At 46.6% G+C, this 19,084-nt stretch overlaps 1 protein-coding gene across 8 annotated transcripts in view; it reads left to right on the forward strand.

The window, feature by feature from the left end:
- The window catches only part of NACA (nascent polypeptide associated complex subunit alpha), a 69,296-nt gene that overhangs the window by 30,269 nt on the left and 19,943 nt on the right, over window positions 1–19,084 (forward strand). For 4 of the 8 annotated variants that reach the window (XM_030196686.1, XM_030196687.1, XM_030196688.1 and 1 more), the window contains 2 exons: window positions 1,701–1,778; window positions 18,788–18,850. The exons of the other annotated variants lie outside the window; for them this stretch is intronic. In XM_030196686.1, the coding sequence (XP_030052546.1) occupies window positions 1,701–1,778; window positions 18,788–18,850 (141 nt within the window). The remainder of the gene's footprint in view (window positions 1–1,700; window positions 1,779–18,787; window positions 18,851–19,084) is intronic. 8 annotated transcript variants of the gene reach the window in all.

Genomic DNA, 19,084 nt, shown 5'->3' on the forward strand with positions numbered 1-19,084 from the left:
TTGCAGAACATTTAGAAGGAAAAAGTTGCTGTGATGCAGAGATATGGAAGTGGGCACCTTGAGAGAGCTGACAAAATGAGACATGATTTAAAACTAGACTGGTCAAATGCTTGGCAGTTTAACTTTAATGGATGGAAGTGCAGAGTGATGCATTTGGGATGCAGAAATGCAAAAGAAATGAACATGGACCAGGAGAAGAAGCCTCAGGGTGATCAGTGTCTGCTGATCTCAAGGTGGTGAAACAGTGTGATAAGGATGCTAAGGCTGCATAAAGGGGTATAAACAGAAGAAAGGATGTCACATGCCTCTATATAGTTCATTGGTGAGGTCTTACTTTCTGTTTAGTTTTGGGGACCATATCTAAAGGAGGATATAAAGAGGCGAGAAGCAACCACAAAGGTGTGGAATCTGTGCTAAAGGACTTATGAGATTTGAGGAACTAAATATGCACATACTAGATAGGAGAGTTCATAAGAAGTTTAAAAATTTGAAAGGTATTAATGCACAAGAAACAAACCTTTGCCAATGGAAGGGAAGCTATAGTACTAAGAGTGTGATCTGAAACTTTAAGGAAGGAGCCTTGGAAGCCACATTGGGAAATATGTTTGCACAGAAAGGATGGTGGGCACCTGGAATGCCCTCCTGGCAGAGATAGAGGAGACAAAACCAGCAGATGGCTGGGTAAACATAAAGTGCCTTAATGGTAACATTTGACACCAATCATGGGTATCTCAGCTCAGATCAGCAGTTAACAACCCTTGCAACCTCTGGACAGACTGCATGGATCATTTCAGTCTCTGTACCCTCTAGGAGCCTCTAATTAGCTTTAGCTTTAAATACCTAAATTTACAATTCATAAATACTTAAGTGTTAGGGAGTCCAATACAGTGCATTTGAGGAATGTTTGTAGTGTTGGTTATTTTATCTGGCTTTTTTTTGTTTTATGGTGGAGTATAGCTTTTTAAACACGTAGGCAACTTTTGGCTTTTTAGTGAGGAAGACTTTATAGTAAGATGGTATAAGACAACAGATATATATATATATATAATATTATATCTGTTGTCATATACCATCTTACTATGAATTGGTATAGGGTTCTGTAGTACTTGACCAGAACCTTGACATGCTAAATCTTTACAGATACTAGTGAGAGGAGAGTAAGGAATACAAAGACAAAGTTGTGCTTCTATAGAAAAAAATAGTATAGGTAATCACAATATATAAGGATGGTTCAGTATTCTTGGGAACACCATGGCATACACATAGTATTGTTGGATTGGCACAAGTTTGAAACCTGTGGCCAAACCTTTGACGTTTCAGTTAGTGGTGCTGCTGCTCACAAGGTTCACATTTAGGTTGTCCCTTTGCTGCTTACTTAAATGAGAATCTTCACAAACTAAAAATTGGCTTCTTTGTGTACATTAATATAAGACACACGTGAATGAATTTGTAGAATCTGATTGTGCCGCTGAATATACCCAAGAACTGTTAGGAAACCAGGTTGTTTATGATCTATTAACTCGTCCCTTGGAATTGTTTCTATGTAACATGCATGAGGAATTAAAATGGTTCCCCTTTTAAAGGGGTGAGAATATCCAGCATGCCTGCAGAGATCCTAACTGCAGAACAAAATAGTGTTTTAGTTACTGTGTTTAGCATTGGTACAGTTTCTCTGTAACTCCTTCTTGCTCTTACTTTAGCTCCCGCTGTTCCTTCCCCTCCTGGTGCTCCTGAGGCACCTGGAAGTCCTGTTTCTGCTCCTTCAGCTCCTGCTTCAGGTACATAGTGTGCTGACTGTCCATAACCCCTGTGTCTTACTAACTGCACCTTTTATAGTGACAGATCACACTCTGATGCTAGTCTTCCCTTCATTATGGGTATAGTTTGTGATTTAACCACTTTGAAAGATCTTCTAGTTCTTCTGTTTAAGCATGGTAAGTTTCATAAGTACAAAGTGCTAGTTCTTGCTGACGAGGGCCCTTGTCTAACAAAGTATAGCAGTGACTTATGAGTGAGGATTGGGGTGTGGTTGCCTGCATGTGTCCTTTGTTGGTGTGTGTGTGTGTGTTTGTTTGTTTTTTTTTTGGGGGGGGGGGTATTTCAGCCTTCCTTATTTTTGGGCTTATAAGGCACAGGTTTTTGGTTTTTTTTATTTTTTAAATGTGCTGGAATGGGTGCAAAAAATCTAAACATTTGTCTGACATGTATCTGACATGCAGACCTCTGGGTTGGGTCCATTTCACCTCCCGCTTGTTCACTGACGGGCTTCTCTAGGTGGCGTCTGCTACAGCAACAGAAAGCAGGTGGCAGGTGCAGGGCCATTGGGTCTGATACTGGATGCTGGGGGTAAAGAGGGGGTGGTGCATTCAATTTTGGTTTTGGACATGTCTGTGACTTTTTATATTCAACAGCAACTTGCATACTAACACTTCCAGTTTTGGCCTAATTTTTTCTTAGTGTCAGCTTATACTGTTCTGATCCAGCGGTTATCTCTTCCCATCAGCAGATGGAGGTAGAGAAAACTGAATTCAACTAGTGACATCACCAGCTATAAGGTGTGGTGCTCTTAGGAACAAGCCAGTATTTTTCTCTGCCTTCCAGCAGGTGGTTGTGCTGTGGTTCTCAGTCTCTGGCCTAGCTCCCCACTCTGCTGGCCATAGCCACATAGCATGGTAGAGCCTAATGGCCACTCCTAGTCACAGTCTCAGGACTATACCTGGTTGAGCTTGGCACTTTGCTCCAAAGTCTCCAGTCACACTCATTAGTGCCACTGGGCAAGGCTTTAGCTTGGTCCTGAGGGGTATAGGTCCCAATCCCCCCACTCTTTTGCCCATTCACCCTGTTTGGATGTGCTGCCCCCCCTCCCCCCACAGGCTCCCTCTGCAGCTCCTAGGTGCCTAAATTCCCCCCCCCAAATTGCCCTAGGCAGCCTTTCTTCCCTGTTAGGGAATAAGGTATTTTGCTGCTCCTGTCACTTTAAAAAGGGGGTGGGGGGTAGAGTAGCCTTGAACAGGGAAATCCCCTACCTCTCACAGTTGAGGGATTGCCCTTAATTTGCAACCCCAGACAGCCAGGGAGGATACAGGAGCCAGATCCTTGGGCTGAGGCAGGTTTGGGCATCGTGTCAGGTTCACACCTGCCTGACATGTGGCCGGGGATACACTGCTCTGTACAGCTCAGTACAGCTGCCAGCTCTGTGTGTGCAGAGCAGAGTGGGATGGGCCATTTTCCAACTTTGGAAATGGCTTGGGGTGTGTTTCTGGAGTTGGTGTCCCATTTCCACCCCCCCCCCCCCCCAGGCCGAGGCATTGGGCCCGTGGTCCTGATTTCGGAAGGAACGTCAGCCAGTTTGTCTGGCTTGGGGATTTCATATCCTGCTACTTCTTGGCAGCAGGAACCTGTCCCTTCCGCATTGGGAGGGGGGAGTGCCTACCATCCCTACCCCCCCCCCCCCCCCGCAGGTCCATTGGGGGGGTCCCAGTGGGGCCCCTGGAGCCTAACACAGTTGGTCCGACAGCAGTTGGAGGGGCCCCAGTTTGGGTTCTAAGCTATGTAGGACTGAGGGGAGGGTTCCAGGTGCCAATTCCCTTAGAGGAGGCGGGGAGGGGGATGCCTTCTTGGAATCTTTCCACTGAGGGCTGAGGCTCCCTCATTTCGAAACTGAGGAAGAGCGGCCCCACGTGAGCCATCTTTCAGCGACAGGAGCTGTCTCATCTTATTGACAAAACTCTATGCCTCAAACTGGCTATAGAACTCATTGAGGGGGATCTGCTGATGGAGGGGTTTGCTGAGCCTCCTAAGCATTTTCCTCTTCACAAAGCTCTTATCCACATGATGATGACAGAGTGGGAAAATCTTGATGGTCCTTTTATAAGTGCCAGGGCTCTGTATCACCTGTATACCTTTGTTCCAGAGGTTGGAAGGTATTGGTCCTTTCCTAAGGTGGACACTCTGCCAACTGCTGTGCTGGTCCAGGGGGGCTCAGCTCTGATGGAGCTCTATGACAAGGAGAAGCATATCATCACCTAGCCTTTTCTGTGGGGATGTCCAGTTTGTGGTGGCTTTGGCAAGGGCCATGCTGTGGTGGTTGTAGCAGCTCCCTGAGTCCCCTTAACTTCCACTTCCCGCTCAGTGGCCACTTCAGTGGTTGGACCCTGGTGGTTGTGGCTTTGCCACTGGGTGATGGATACAGCTTCCAAAAAGCTGTAGTCAACTGCCCTTTAAGGGACAGTTGCTCTTTGGAAAGGACCTGGAGAAGCTGGGTAAGGATATGGGGGAGGCACAGCCTCTCCAACTACCTGAGCTGCGGCAGAAAGACTGTCGGCATTCCTCTGCTTTCAAGGATCAGGGCGGTTTCACCTGCTCGTCACTCTCTCGGTACAGCCAGAGCATGCCCTTCAAGCAGGGTTCCTTTCAAGGCCCAAAAAAGAGCTGGCTCCAGTGGAGCTGCAGCTGCCTCTCTCCCCCCCCCCCCCCCCCCCTCCATTCTGGCTAATGAGGGTGTTCTGGGCCCCTTGATGTTGGTGATAGGCAGGTTGCCTTCTGAACCTCATGAACGCTTAGCTCCATGTTCCTATTGTGGATCATCACAGGAAGTATTTGTGCTGTGTGCTGGGCAAGCATTTTTCAGTTTTGGGCCTTGCCCTTTGGCCTACATACGGCACCACGCATGTTCCATGGTGATGGTGGCAGCACATCTTTGGCACTAGGGGGTTTAGGTTCACCTGTACTTGGACAACTGACTGATTTGGGAAAATTCAGCAGAAATCAGGTCATCTCCTTCCTGGAATCCCTGTGTTGGGTCATGAATATTCCCAAGAGCCAACTATATTTACATCTCAGGTTTTGGAGTACCTGGGAGTTTGCTTCAACATGTGCCAAGGGAGCAGGTGGAGAAGCTGCAGGCTCAGACACATTGCACAAGTTTCTGCAGACCATGATTTGGGACTACTTGCAGCTCCTGGGCTCCATGGCAGCATATTTGGAGGTGGCGCCTTAGGTGAGAGCTGATATTCACCTTCTGCAGCAATCCCCATTATCTTGTTGGGCTCTGGCCACTCAGGCATAAGCCTGAAGTCCTAGGCCCAACATCAGGCTCAGTCTAGCCTCAGACAGAGAACCTATTAAGGGGGGGGACCCCTCTGGATCTTCCTCCGTGGATGCGAGTCTCCTCAGGTGGGGAGCTCACTGGGGCAAGTTGCACAGGTCACTTGGTCCAACCAGGAGGTGTCCTCGTCCATCAACCGCCTAGAGATCTAGTTTCAGCCGTTTCTGGAAGGGAAAGCAGTCACAGTGATGTCGGACAATGCGATGGCGGTGGCATTAACAGACAGGGCAGGACCCAGAATCAGCAGTCCATAATGTGGGCAAGGATAATGTGCAAGTGAACTTTTAAGTCTATCTGTTCTAGATATGAGAGAGTGGGAGCTGGAGCAGCAGGCCTTTCAGCTCATAGTGGAGCACTGAGGAGCCTCCTCAATTCAACTTGATGGCTTCTTGAGCCAATGCAAAGGTGGAGTGCTGCTTCATTTGATGGAGGAACCCAGCTTCTCAGGATAGATGCCCTGGTTCAACTTTGGCTGGTAGTGGAGCTGCTGTAAGTTCCCTCTGTGACTTCTAGAGGGTCGAGTATTGCACAGGATTGTGTGTCATCCTCATTTGGTCTTGGTGGCGCTGGATTGGCCCTGCAGATCTCTGGTGCTTGCTGGTAGGCGACCCTCTTCCTCTGCCCAGGGTGTGGGGGCTCCTTCGGCAGAGCCAATGGAGGATCTGGATCCCTTTTGCCTTAGTGTGGCCATTGAAAGGCAGCATTTTAGAAAAGCATGGGTTTTCCCCTGCAGTGATTTCTACCCTGCTGCAATCCAGAAAGATCTCCACATCCCTGGTTTATGTTGGGGTCTGGTGGGTTTTTGAATCCTAATCTGGGAATGAGCATTATCTCCCTGTAGGGCTGAGGTTTCCAATATTATGGGGTTCCTAAATCAGGGGCTCACCTTGAGATCCCTGAGGGTTCAAGTGATGGTACTTCCCAGCTTTTGGGGGAAAGTGAAAAGCACCTATCTGACTCTGCACAGGGAAGTGGCTCCTTTTTTTAAGATTTCAATAATTTTTTTATTGGAGAAATCACATAAACATGTTCATACAGTGTTTAGCTTCTTTTCTGTCTCGCATAATAAGTGCCATATCTTCACTACAAAGCACATTGTGTGTCTTACATCTCTGCAAGTATCTCTCCAGTAACGTTTTACATTTTCATCCCTTTCCCTCCCTTCGTGGCTCCTTTTTTTAAAGGGTGCAGTGCACTTGTGCCCTCCACTTCGTCCTTTCTTTCCTTCATGGGACCTCAATTTGGTTCTTCAGAAGTCAGGGACTCCGTTCAAGCTCTTGTGCTCAGCTTCCATCAGGTACCTTACTCTTAAGATGTGGTTTCTGGTAACAATCACCTCTGCTTGGAGGTTCTTGGAAATTTAGGCCCTATTTAGCCCGGAACCATATCTGTCCTTTTGCGGAGGATCCAGTGTTCTTGGGTATGGTTCCATCCTTTCTGCCGAAGGTGGTGTCTGTTCCATATAAATCAGGAGGTGTTTGCCTGCCTTCTTAGCAAGGGGCTCTTCTGCGCACCAGAGGCTCCACAAACTGAATGTCCAGAGGGCATGTCTCTGGTACCTGAAGGAGACGAATGAGCTTTGTCTCTCTGATCATCTTTGTGCTCTTTTCATTGTCTTTGGGTCAGGCAGCCTCTAAGGCACCTATTGCGAGGTGGATTATTGTGGCTATGGTCGGCTTACATCGGTTTAGGTCATCCAGTGCCTCAAGGACTGAAGGCCCACTCCACCATGGTGCAGGCCCGGGCTCTTTCACCTGAGGTTTTCAGGGCGGTGGCATGGTCTTCGCTCCATTCCTTTGCTACATGTTACTGGTCAGATGTTCTGGCCAGGGTCTGTTTGAACTTTGGCAGAGCGGTCATTCAGGGGGCTTTGTCTTCCCCTGCCCATTAGGTCTACTTTAGTCTATCGTAGTGTTTCAGAACAGTGTAAACTGACACTAAGAAATGGGGGGGGGGGAGACAGAATTTCTTTAGTCAGCGTCACTGTTCTGAAATTCTGTGCTTGGACGTCTTTGGCCTGGGGTTCTTGATCACAAATAATTTTTTATGATTTTTAACCGTGAAAATGATCGCTCACCACTTGCCACACTGACAGGAATTGTCAGCAATATTCTTAAATGATGCTTGCATTTGGGAATGGGAGACTATTTGATAGAACAAATTTTAGAGTTTCCAAAGGGTTATGAAAATGGTACAATTCGGTCTTAAACAGATCTTTAAAGGCACATAGTTCATCATACAGTTCAGTTCCATTGATGTCCTTATCACCATCTGATAAATGAAGTTGCAAATCATTGCAATACTGTTGGAGCTGTTCATGATCAGTTTCGGCAAGTTTATTTATGCTGTACAGCAATTTGAGTTGATTGTAGTGTTGTTGTAATTGATCAAATCTTTCACTGAGGGAAGTCATTGCAACATCCAAAATTGTAAAGAGAAAATTTACACGAAATTTATTCGCAGGTGATTGAGGCATCTTCTTGTTCATACTGGAACTGTGTAGTCGTTTTCCTCCGACGGATTTGAGCAGTGTCTTTGAACTCTGGTTCCCCCTCAACTTCATGACAAATTTGCCGAGCAGTTTGAAACAATGACTCATATCTGGAATCAGTACGGGCGGTAGTTAGAAGTAAAGGTTTTTAAGTTGTCAATGGCTGTCAAAGCAGTTGCAGCACTTTCACTTGTACTCTGAAGAATCTTACTGACCGGATTAATATGATTCAACAGGTCATGCCACAGGATGAGGGAACACAAGAACTGGAAATCCTTCAACTTGGTGCTCAAAATATGCTCTCTATATTTTGATTCGTTGTCATATTTCTCATCACTAAGAATCTCATACAGAGCATCATAGATTTCTCCAATTTGGTGCCTGAGTGGCTGCAGACCATCAATGCGACTTTCCCAATGAGTTTCTGAAAAAGGTTTCAGTGTCAGAGAGGGAACGTGCTTCATGAGAACTGCCCAGTGCTTCGTTGATGATGAGAAAAACTTACATAACTCTTGAACTGTTCCAAAGAAGCCAATGGTCTCATGATTCACTTTAGTAGCATCATTTACAACTAAGTTCAGGCTGTGAGCTCCACATGGAATGTAGAAAGCACGAGGGTTCATGTTTAAAATCAGCCTCTGCAGCCCATTTCTTTTCCCTTTCATATTGGCTCCGTTGTCGTAGCCTTGACCCCTTATATCACCAATATTAAGATTCCAGGTGTGCAGTTGATAAGTGTCACATAAACTCTCTCCAGTTGAGTCATGAACTTCTAGGAAGCCTAGGAAATGTTCTTCAATGTCAACATTTCCTTCTTTGCCGTTAAAGCAAATAATAAGTCATCTGCTCAGTGTGACTGACATCTGGTGTACAGTCCAATATTACAGAATAGTACTTTGCTGTCTTGATTTCAGATAAAACCTTCTCAGTGATGGCCTTGCCCAAAAGTGTAATAATTTCATTTTCTATGCGCTTGCTCAAATAATGGATTTTGGATTCCTGTTTTATAGCCCTCCTTATATGTGCTGCCATGACAGAATCAAACTTTCCAAACAGTTCAACCAGTTTAAGAAAGTTGCCGTTATTTCTTTCAAAAAGCTTATCAGATGAGCCTCGTAGATCCAGACATTGAGATCCAAGAAATTTTGATTTTGATGAGCCTTTCAATTACATCTGGCCAATGTTTTTTTTTTTTTCTAGCTCATACAGCCTTTGATGCTGTGAATCAAGTGTAGTTTTGTTTTTGAGATCCTTTCTGAAGTCGATCCATATTTTTGAATGTTTCATATAAGCTAGACTTGTTTCATGTGTATGCAGTGCTTTTGATACTCTCCTCCAGTTGTTGTAGCCAGTCAATATAAAACTACTGGATGATTCACTTGGATCTGTTGGTGAAAACAGTTTGCAGCAGAAACAGAACACGTGATCTGTGGAAACTGAGTACAGTAACCATGGTCTTGGCAGTAGTTCACCATTTTCCATTTTTCGGTTGTAGTATATATTGCTTAACTTGCATCCACTAGAGTTTGCGGGATACAAAATGCCTTTCTTTTGAACAGGCCCTGATTCTGTGAGAATAATTATTTTGTCAGTGAGTTTTTGCCATTTTGCTGGATCAGATAGCTCAAGTGCCAATTAATCTGAAGTTGATGAAGCTAATGATGACTCTGGCCTAAGCTGTTCTTCCTCAAAGGTATCTAAAGTGCATGGCAGCCCACTGTGCTTTTCCATGATCATTGCTGCTCCTTTCAAACAATCATCATCAGTGAGAGTAAATGAACTGGAAACTTCTGATTGTTGGTTGGCAATGACTTTCTTCGATGGGCTTGCTCCAGAGGTACTTGTACCTGGTTGGGGGTCTTCCTCCTCCTCCTCCTGAGAGTGCTCACCAGTCACTTTTAATCGTTTGATAAAACTATATAGTGCTCCTGCTTGCCTCTGGATGGCTGCTTCTTTTGCTGCTTTTCTTTTTCTGTTTTGCCAACCTGACATTTTCCTTTTAGTTGCCATCACAACCACCAGTTCGTGTGAACACTCCGAGAAAAGCTCTTGACAATAAAAAAAACAACAAAAAATATTGTCCATCGATTGCCTTCTGTAACCCCTCCACCTGTCCATCGTCAATTGCCTTCTATAACCCCCCCCCCCCCCCCCCATCCTCTCCTCCCGGCCTGAAGATATTTTTAGCTGAAAAGTACACAAAACAAAAGTACACAATAATGATGTATGCATGTCCCCTAGTACTGTGCAAAATATAGATAGCAGATGTAAATTTGAAAAAACTAACAAATACCAACAATCACCACTTTACAAATTAACAATAGAATATAGAAATAATACATTTTTATTGGGCTAATATAGCTTTTCATCCATTGGCTGCCTTTCCATCTAGAGTCTGCCCCCTCTCTGCCCCTTTCCATCCAGCCACATATGTGTCTGCCCGTTCTCTCCCTGCCTTCCGCGTATACCCCCCTCTCTCTCTCTGCCCCTTTCCATCCAGCCACATATGTGTCTGCCCGTTCTCTCCCTGCCTTCCGCGTATACCCCCTCTCTCTCTGCCCCTTTCCATCGAGCATCTGCCCCCCCTCTCTGCCCCTTTCCATCCAGCCGCATATGTGTCTGCCCGTTCTCTCCCTGCCTTCCGCGTATACCCCCCTCTCTCTGCCCCTTTCCATCCAGGATCTACCTCCTTTCTTTGCCCCTTTCCATCCAGTGTTTGATCTGCCCTTCTCATTTCCAGTGCCGTCCGCCCTTCTGTCTGTCCCCTCCATGCTCCATCCATCATCATCATTCCCTCTTTCTCTCCCATCCACCAGACCACAGTAGTGTTCTTGCCCCCCCCCCCCCCCGACTGCAGCTTGCTGCTCTAGTGCTCTTATCATGAAATCAAACTTCTAGCAGCACTGACTGCAGCAGCAACAACAGAAATTAATAAATACATCTGTGCCGCGGGGCAATTACCTGGCTTAAATAGCTTGATTGAGAAGATGATTCTTCTCTTCTGCTCTGCCGAGTGAGTCCCGACTGGTGGCGTGGCCCGTGGATGGCAGGGGTGGATGAGGAGTGCACTAGCCAGTGCAGGAAAGGCCAGGGCAGGGGCGGAAGCTTAGGGCACTGAGTCAGGCAGTCAGCTGGGAGCCTCGGCGCCTGGGACGTAGGAGCGAGCCTGCCGGAGGACACGAGACGCTTAGGCAGTTAGGCTACTCACTTGCTGCAACCGCAAGGCGCACTGGCGCGCACGCAGGGTGCCGCAGGGGGAGGAGGCGTCGTCTCGTGACGTCGAGAGCGGAGCAGCCGCTGGCCAGGCTGGAAAGAGATGAGCAGAGCCGCGGAGCAGTAAAGCACGCGCCGCAGCGTTACGGTAACTGGAAGTGGGAAGGCTGTCGACCAGCTGGACGGGCTGTGGGAGGGAGGCGCATGCGGCGCCCTCCTGTGGTGCTTACCCCGCTTACCGGGTTGGACCGGCCCTGTGCCAGATCCCATCCTCTGTCCCGAGGGCGGATGCAGTCTGTCAAGTTGAGGATCCCATACCATGTTGGTCTCCCCCCAGGATTATAGGAGTAGATTCCAATTCAGCCAGAATACCCACCAACTTTTTATAGAAGGCTTTATTTATCTGATGATTAGGGGAATAAATACTTCCCAGGACAACCTCCTTATGCGCTATCATAACCTTACCAAATATGAAACGCCCCTCTGAATCTTTAATCACCTTATGTATCTTAGTGGCCACCCCTTTTCTAAACAGAATAGCTACACCACCTTTCCTACCCACTGCTGGCATTGCCACACAATCTCCCACCAACCACTTTACCAGTTTTGCATGTTCTATATCAGAAAGATGTTTCCTGTAAAAAGGCGACATCCGCTTTAAGGCATTAGAGCTGTTGTAAAACTTTAGAACGCTTAATAGGTGAATGAATACCTCCCACATTCCAAGTGAGAACCCTCACCATAATGGGAAACCAAGGATTATATGAACCACACTCACTCTAGAATCCAAATCAGAGAGAAACCGCCACAGCTCACGGCCTCTCTCCCTTCTATCCCTCTGCAGTCTAATTTGACCTCCTAAAACCACCCCACTCCATCCACATAGATCCAAAAGATGAGAAAAGTTCCCTCCTTCAAGGCCTTCCCTGTTGTCCCCAAAATTATCCTGAATTGGTCTTACCACCCCTCTTCCCCTCAACCCAGTATCTAGTTCCAGATTGGAACCGGCACGTTCTAACCCCCCCCCCCCCCCCCCATTGTCATAACCTTTTAATTCCCCCCAGCATAACACTCTCCCACATTCCTCCCCACAAATACATTTCTACGTACCACCTAAGCAAACCCTTACTTTTATGAAACATCCGCACATATATTCACTCGCATAATATGGTCGCTGTTTACAAAATGTTCAAACAAAGCTGTATACTTGTATATTTAAAAAAAAAAACCACACGTTACGTAACAAAGTTCAGGGGGAATAAAATGAGAACCCCCCCCCCCCCCCACAATCACACCAGGTCAGCTTATTATATGATCCTAATAAAAGCTATATCAAGGTGTATATCGGTTCAGCCCAATATATTCATTCAACATTGCAACAATGCAGACATTTTATATAAGCATAGTGCGGGAGGCACCCGCATCCACCCATTCTGCAAACACAAGTATATACCTGAGTGCCTTTCCTTCCCAGGTTCTGTTAAGGAAATGACTGCTGCTATTCCCATTCGTTTAGAGACAGAGGCTTGAGACATTCATTGTCCTGGACTACGAATCTCCTAGAGAGGCTGTGATAGTCCCTCTTCACCAGATCTTGAAAGTTGTTCAGGTGAAAAACTGGAGGTCCCCTTTGTCAGTCCCTGTCTTGCCCCAAAAAGATGGACACCATTTATCTGATTCCCCAGAATTCCCCAGGGTTTGACGAGCTTCAGTTGCCTCCTCATTCCTTGGTGGTAGAAACTGCACTCAACAGAGCCAGGAGATCTAGAGACTGTGCTTTGGCCTCAATGCTCAGCTCCCATACTCTAGATGTTCCTATACTTTGGAACTTGGTGCACAGTATGTCTGATTTGGTAGATTCCCTCGCACAGAAGCAGACCAAATCTCTTCTCCAGTTGGTCAAACAGAAGACGTGTAGAAAGATCTTGGCCAGGGTTGCGTATACCACCTTTGATGTGGCAGCCAGGATCTCTGCCCAGAGTATAATGATGTGCAGACTCTTTCTTGGCTGCATGTCTGACTTGGACCCAGCGGTCCAGAAGAATTTGGCAGATACCATGTGCTGGGGAGAACCTTTTTGGAGATGAGGTGGAGGAGGTCTCTGCTCTCATCAAGAAACATACTGACACCATTGATACTCTCCCCCACAAGATGTCTTCTGCACCTTCCTTCTCACCTAGGAGGATTTTGGAGAAGTCTGAGAGGGGTCCCTACTACTCTGAGATGTATTTATTCTCCTTCTCGACAACCTCAGCAGGCTCATTCTCATCAACGGCATGCACCCAAAGCCCAGCCAGCTCCCAAGTCAGAGCAGAGGATGAGCTTTTGATTGGCTTCAACAGAGCATAGCCGCATTAAAGATAACTGTCCCAGATGACCTACCAATCGGGGGGGAGCTGAATTTGTTTCCAAGAAAGGTGGTCATTTGTAACCTGTTCCAAATAGTCATTCTTGTTACGCCCTTCAATGGTGTTGGTGACCTATCTTATCCAAGACCTAAGGGCCCTGAACAGATTGCTGGTCAAAGAACAGTTCAGGTTGATTTCCCTGGACACACTTCTCCCCATGATTCAGGAAAACAATTAGCTATGCTCTCTGGACTTAGGATGCTTACACTCGCATCCCGATACTTCCAGGTCACAAGCAGTATCTTCAGTTTCGGCTGAAGACATATCCCTTCCAGTACCATGTGCTGCCATTTGGTCTTGCGTCAGCTCTGAGTGTTCACCAAGGGTCTTCCAGTAGTCGCAGTGTCACAATGCAGAGTGGGAGTCCATGTTTTCCCCTGTCTGGACGATTGGCTGGTGAGGAGCAGGTTGAAGAATGGTTCTCAGGAGACCATGCAGAGAACTGTTCGGGTTTTGGAGCTACTATGGTTCATTTTAAACTACCCTAATTCCCATCTCCATCCCGTTCAGCAATTGGAATTCATCTGAGCCCTGCTAGACATGTAGCAGATGCGGGCGTTTCTCCCTGTGCTGAGGGCAGACACTTCTGTTGCTTCAACTCGAGTCTGTGCCAGCCAACAGGTCACAGTTATGAAGATGTTGAGATTTGTTGGGTCACATGGCCTCCGCTGTCTGTCACATCCATGGCATGTCTTCATATGAGATCTTCCCAGTGGTGCCTCGAGGAACCTAGCAGATGTCATCCAATTAACACCAGAGTTGATTCAGACTCTCCTTTGATGGATAGCTTGGTCCAGCTTGACTGTGGGACTTGTATTTCAAATTCCTCAGTCCCAGGGGGCTCATGTAGATGGTCTTCACTCCCAGGGTGCTTGATCAGCTCAGGACTCAGATCTTCAGATCAACCTCCTGGAGCTAAGGGCAATAGAATGCTCTAAAGGCTTTCAGAAATCTGCTGTCCAACCAAATTGTACTCATTCAAGCAAACAATGAGATTGCAGTGTTCTACACCAACAAGCAGGGGGTACTGGATCACACCCACTGTGTCGGGGCCTGCAACAGCATGAGTGGTCACTCAACATAGGTGTTGCTTACAAGATCTGAGTGTGGGGCATCCCCTTGGTGGATCTCTGCCATTCACCTCAATTACAAAGTCCCTCAGTAAGCTGCTTTGATTGTAACCATGGAAAGCAATGTACTACAACAAGCGGGGGTACTGGATCACACCCACTGTCGGGACCTGGCCAACAGACTGAGCAGAGTTGCAACAGCACTCAACGTAGGTATTGCCTGCAAGATCTTCTGTGTGCGGCACCCCCTTGGTGGATCTCTTTGCTATTCACCTCAATCACAAAGTCCCTCAGTTATATAATATGTAAACCACTTTGTAACCATAGAAAGGCAGTATATCAAGTCTCATCCCCTTTCTGCCCCAGGCCCATAACAGACTAGCATTGGATACCTTCCTCCTTCATTACATAGTAACATAGTAGATGACGGCAGAAAAAGACCTGCACAGTCCATCCAGTCTGCCCAACAACATAAACTCATATGTGCTACTTTTTGTGTATCTTACCTTGATTTGTATCTGTCATTTTCAGGGCACGGACTGTATAAGTCTGCCCAGCACTATCCCCGCCTCCCACCACCGGCTCTGCCACCCAAACACGGCTAAGCTTCTGAGGATCCATTCCCTCGGAACAAGATTCCTTTGTTTATCCCACGCATGTTTGAATTCCGTTACCGTTTTCCTCTCCACCACCTCCCGTGGGAGAGCATTTCAAGCATCCACCACTCTCTCCGTGAAAAAATACTTCCTGACATTTTTCTTGAGTCTGCCCCCCTTCAATCTCGTATCATGCCCTCTAGTTCTACCGCCTTCCCATCTCTGGAAAAGGTTCATTTGCGGATTAATACCTTTCAGATATTTGAACGTCTGTATCATATCACCCCTGTTTCTCCTTTCCTCCAGGGTATACCATGTTCAGGTCCGCAAGTCTCTTCTCATACGTCTTGTAACGCAAATACCATACCATTCTCGTAGCTTTTCTTTGCACCGCTTCAATTCTTTTTACATCCTTAGCAAGATAACGGCCTCCAGAATTGAACACAATACTCCAGGTGGGGCCTCACCAACGACTTATATAGGGGCATTAAAACCTCTTTTCTTCTGCTGGTCACTCCCCTCTATACAGCCTAGCAACCTTCTACTTACGGCCACCGCCTTGTCACACTGTTTCGTCGCCTTCAGATCCTCATATACTGTCACCCCAAGATCCCTCTCCCCGTCGGTACCTATCAGACTCTCCCTACCTCTAGATTAAGAGGGCATTCGGAAGCCACTCAGCCACTCGACTGCATGTCTGGAGATAATCTGTGTATAGCAAAGGTAAAGGAGATGATGTTGGACATCAAAAATCACTTTGCAACAAAACATTTTTCTTGGCTTGCCTGTAATATGAGTTTTCTGTGGACAGCAGTATAAATCAGCCACACAAACCCATCTGCCTATCCCTTTATGCTGAAGCTGCTGTCAGCTAGAGCACTAAATGAGGAAAAATTGAAAGGGGATAAGTGGTGGAAGAGCTGATGCATGCCCAGTGAAAACCTCTAGTGTTTTCTTGGAGAGCAGGTCTGGGGTTTGGTGACACCACCTGATGGATTATCCTACTGTCCATGAGATATTTGTTACAGGCAAGCAACTTTGCTTTACTGCTAGGGAGTGTCTGTCTTATGGCAAGCCCTCAGCCACGCCCCATCCAGACATAATTCACAACCCCAACGTTCTAATGAAGCCTCCATAAGTCCCAACATTCTAACTGCATGGTGCTGTAGATCGAAATTTGCCCATGAGTGTTTGCCCCGCCCTCGCTTCAAACGTGATGACGTTGAGGGTGGAGAAATGGCACTCAACCAATCGCATCGCTCAGCCCTCGACGTCATCACGTTTGACGCGAGGGCGGGGCAGACATCGATCTACAACACAAACCAGCGCAGCCGTCAAACGTGCTGCACTTTTCACAATAAAGAAAATGGAAGAAAATTAAACACGGATAATTACTGGACTTCCAAACTCCCCCACACCCTTCCTATAATGGTCACAACGAGTCCGCGGGTAAGGGAAACTCAGACAAGCTTAATTGGTTTCAGCATTTTCACGTCACTTCACCTCATGTCTGTTAAACCGTCTGCACGCCGCAAGGAGACCGGGGGGGGGGGGGGTTACTGACAGCCAGGAGACGCAGGTAGGAGCAGAAGCGGGGCTGCGGGGGAGAGAGAAAGCATCGGCGCCGTGAGGACCAGCAGCGTCGGTTGCGGTCAGCACCTGAGGAAGCTGGGGAGGACGGGAGCGGGCGGGAATGACAGGAGCACAGTGGAGCACCAGTTAAACAGAATTGCATGCTTGACATCGTTGATAGTGGCTGGTCAGCGCAGGAGAGAGAGGCGTCAATGCGTGTGCGTCACGTGAGATTTAAATTTCTCTCTTCCTTTTGGTTTGGGTATTCCTCCTCTTCTTCCCTCGCACTACTTCCTCTGAACCTTCCAATGTTTACAATTCTATGGTTTTACCCATAATAAAACTACCTTCTAAAAGTTAGTTACAAGACATATGAGGAGAGACTTGCTGAACTGAACATGTATACCCTGGAGGAAAGGAGAAACAGGGGTGATATGATACAGACGTTCAAATATTTGAAAGGTATTAATCCGCAAATGAACCTTTTCCGGAGATACGAAGGCGGTAGAACGAGAGGACATGAAATGAGATTGAAGGGGGGCAGACTCAAGAAAAATGTCAGGAAGTATTTTTTCACGGAGAGAGTGGTGGATGCTTGGAATGCCCTCCCGCGGGGAGGTGGTGGAGATGAAAACGGTAACGGAATTCAAACATGCGTGGGATAAACATAAAGGAATCCTGTTCAGAAGAAATGGATCCTCAGAAGCTTAGCCGAGATTGGATAACAGAGCCGGTAGTGGGAGGCGGGGATAGTGCTGGGCAGACTTGTACAGTCTGTGCCCTGAAAAAGGTACAAATCAAGGTAAGGTATACACAAAAAAGTGGCACATTTCTTGGGCAGACTGGATGGACCGTGCAGGTCTTTTTCTGCCGTCATCTACTATGTTATGTTACTTATGTCTCCCGTGGATTTCTACTCCCTAAGTGCATCACTTTGCATTTCTTCGCATTGAATTTTAATTGCCAAACCTTAGACCATTCTTCTAGCTTCCGCAGATCATTGGGGGAGAGAACTTCTGTATGCGTATGCCCTATCTCTTTGGTGTGGAAGATTTTGCTGAAACTCAAGCAAGACCGATAGACTATGATCCCAATCGCTTCATATTGGTCCATGCTGATCTGGTCCCCTCCTCTTCTGGAGTTGTCCTCAGAAGAACCTTAGGGATTGGAGTGTTTCCCAACTCTCATCACACAGAATGAGGGATCTCTTCTGTATCCCAACCTCTGGTCTCTGGCCCTCACAGTCTGAATGTTGAGAGTTTTTACAGTTTGCTTCCGTGCATCTTCCTGAGGGTGTCTCCCAGGTATTTCTGGCTTCCAGGAAAGATTCCAGAAAGAGTTGTTAACTCTTTCAAGTGGAGGAGGTTTGCCACCTGGTGTGAAGGCAAGGCCCTAGATCTCCTTTCTTGCCCTACACACTCACTCGAATACCTTCTACACCTTTCTGAGCCTGGTCTCTAAACCATCTCTGTAAGAGTTCACCATAGTTCTTTTAGTGCTTATCACCATGTAGAGGGTAAGCCCATCTCTGGACAGCCTCTAGTTTACGGAGGTTTGTTTTTGATAAAGCTCCTTGTCAAACCTTTGCCTGTCTCATGGGACCTCAAGGTCATACTCGCTCAGCTGATGAAAGCGCCTTTTGAGCGACTGGATTCCTTTCACCTTGGAAGGCCCTGTTTTTGGTGATTGTTGCTTCAGGTCCTAGTAGTGGATCCACCTTAAACTAAATTTCATCATAAGAGTAGTTCTCCACATGCATCTTAATTTCCTGCCTAAGGTTGTGTCAGAATTAGCTGAGCCAGTCAATCGTTCTTTCAACATTCTTTCTCAAACCACATGCCCATCCTAACAAAAGCACACTGCACACTTTGGACTGAATGGCCTGCTGTCCTTGGAGAATACCTGCTATGGGTAAGTATCTTCGCTTTCTCTACTTTCATCTGCTGGTGGGAAGGGATAACACTTGCTGGTTCTGAACAGTTGTACTGACTAAAGAAAATTATCAGGTAAGACATCATTTCTTTCCTTTCTGCAGCTACTTTTATTTTCAGCTACTTGATTTCCTCCATATTTCCCTTCTCACTCCTGAATAGCTCCATTGTGGCAGTGTTAATCCAAGGTTGGGGTTCCTTCCCAAATCTGGGTATGCATGTACCTGAATCTGTCTACTAGGTGTTGCTGTTAAATGCTGTCTGTATCTATTTTATATTCTCTAGCTAGAGCATACTTTAGTTCACTGCTTGTATTTGATTATTTTTCCTTTTTTTTCCCCCGCCCCCCCCCCCCCCCCCCCCTTTTTCAAAATGCCTAATCTGTGTTTTGTGTATAAACTACTCTATCTGTATCTTCAGCTTTAAAAACTGACTTGGTATCCAGTAGCACTGACGAACAAAGCTTGGTGCATTATTCTGCTAATCTCCCATCTCTCTTGCTTGCTTCTAATCCACTTTTTCAACTGACACCTCAAGATGTACCAGAGTGCCCTGCTCTGTTGCAAACCGTTCCCACTCACCCTGCTTCTCATACTCTGCATATGCTTTCACTGCCTGCTGAAAAGTACCTCGATAACACTGTCTTGGATATACATGAAGGCTGTAAAGCAGAGATTCTGGATGCCTCAACATTAG

This window comes from Microcaecilia unicolor, chromosome 3 (genome assembly GCF_901765095.1).
Source record: "Microcaecilia unicolor chromosome 3, aMicUni1.1, whole genome shotgun sequence".
Lineage (NCBI taxonomy): Eukaryota > Metazoa > Chordata > Amphibia > Gymnophiona > Siphonopidae > Microcaecilia > Microcaecilia unicolor.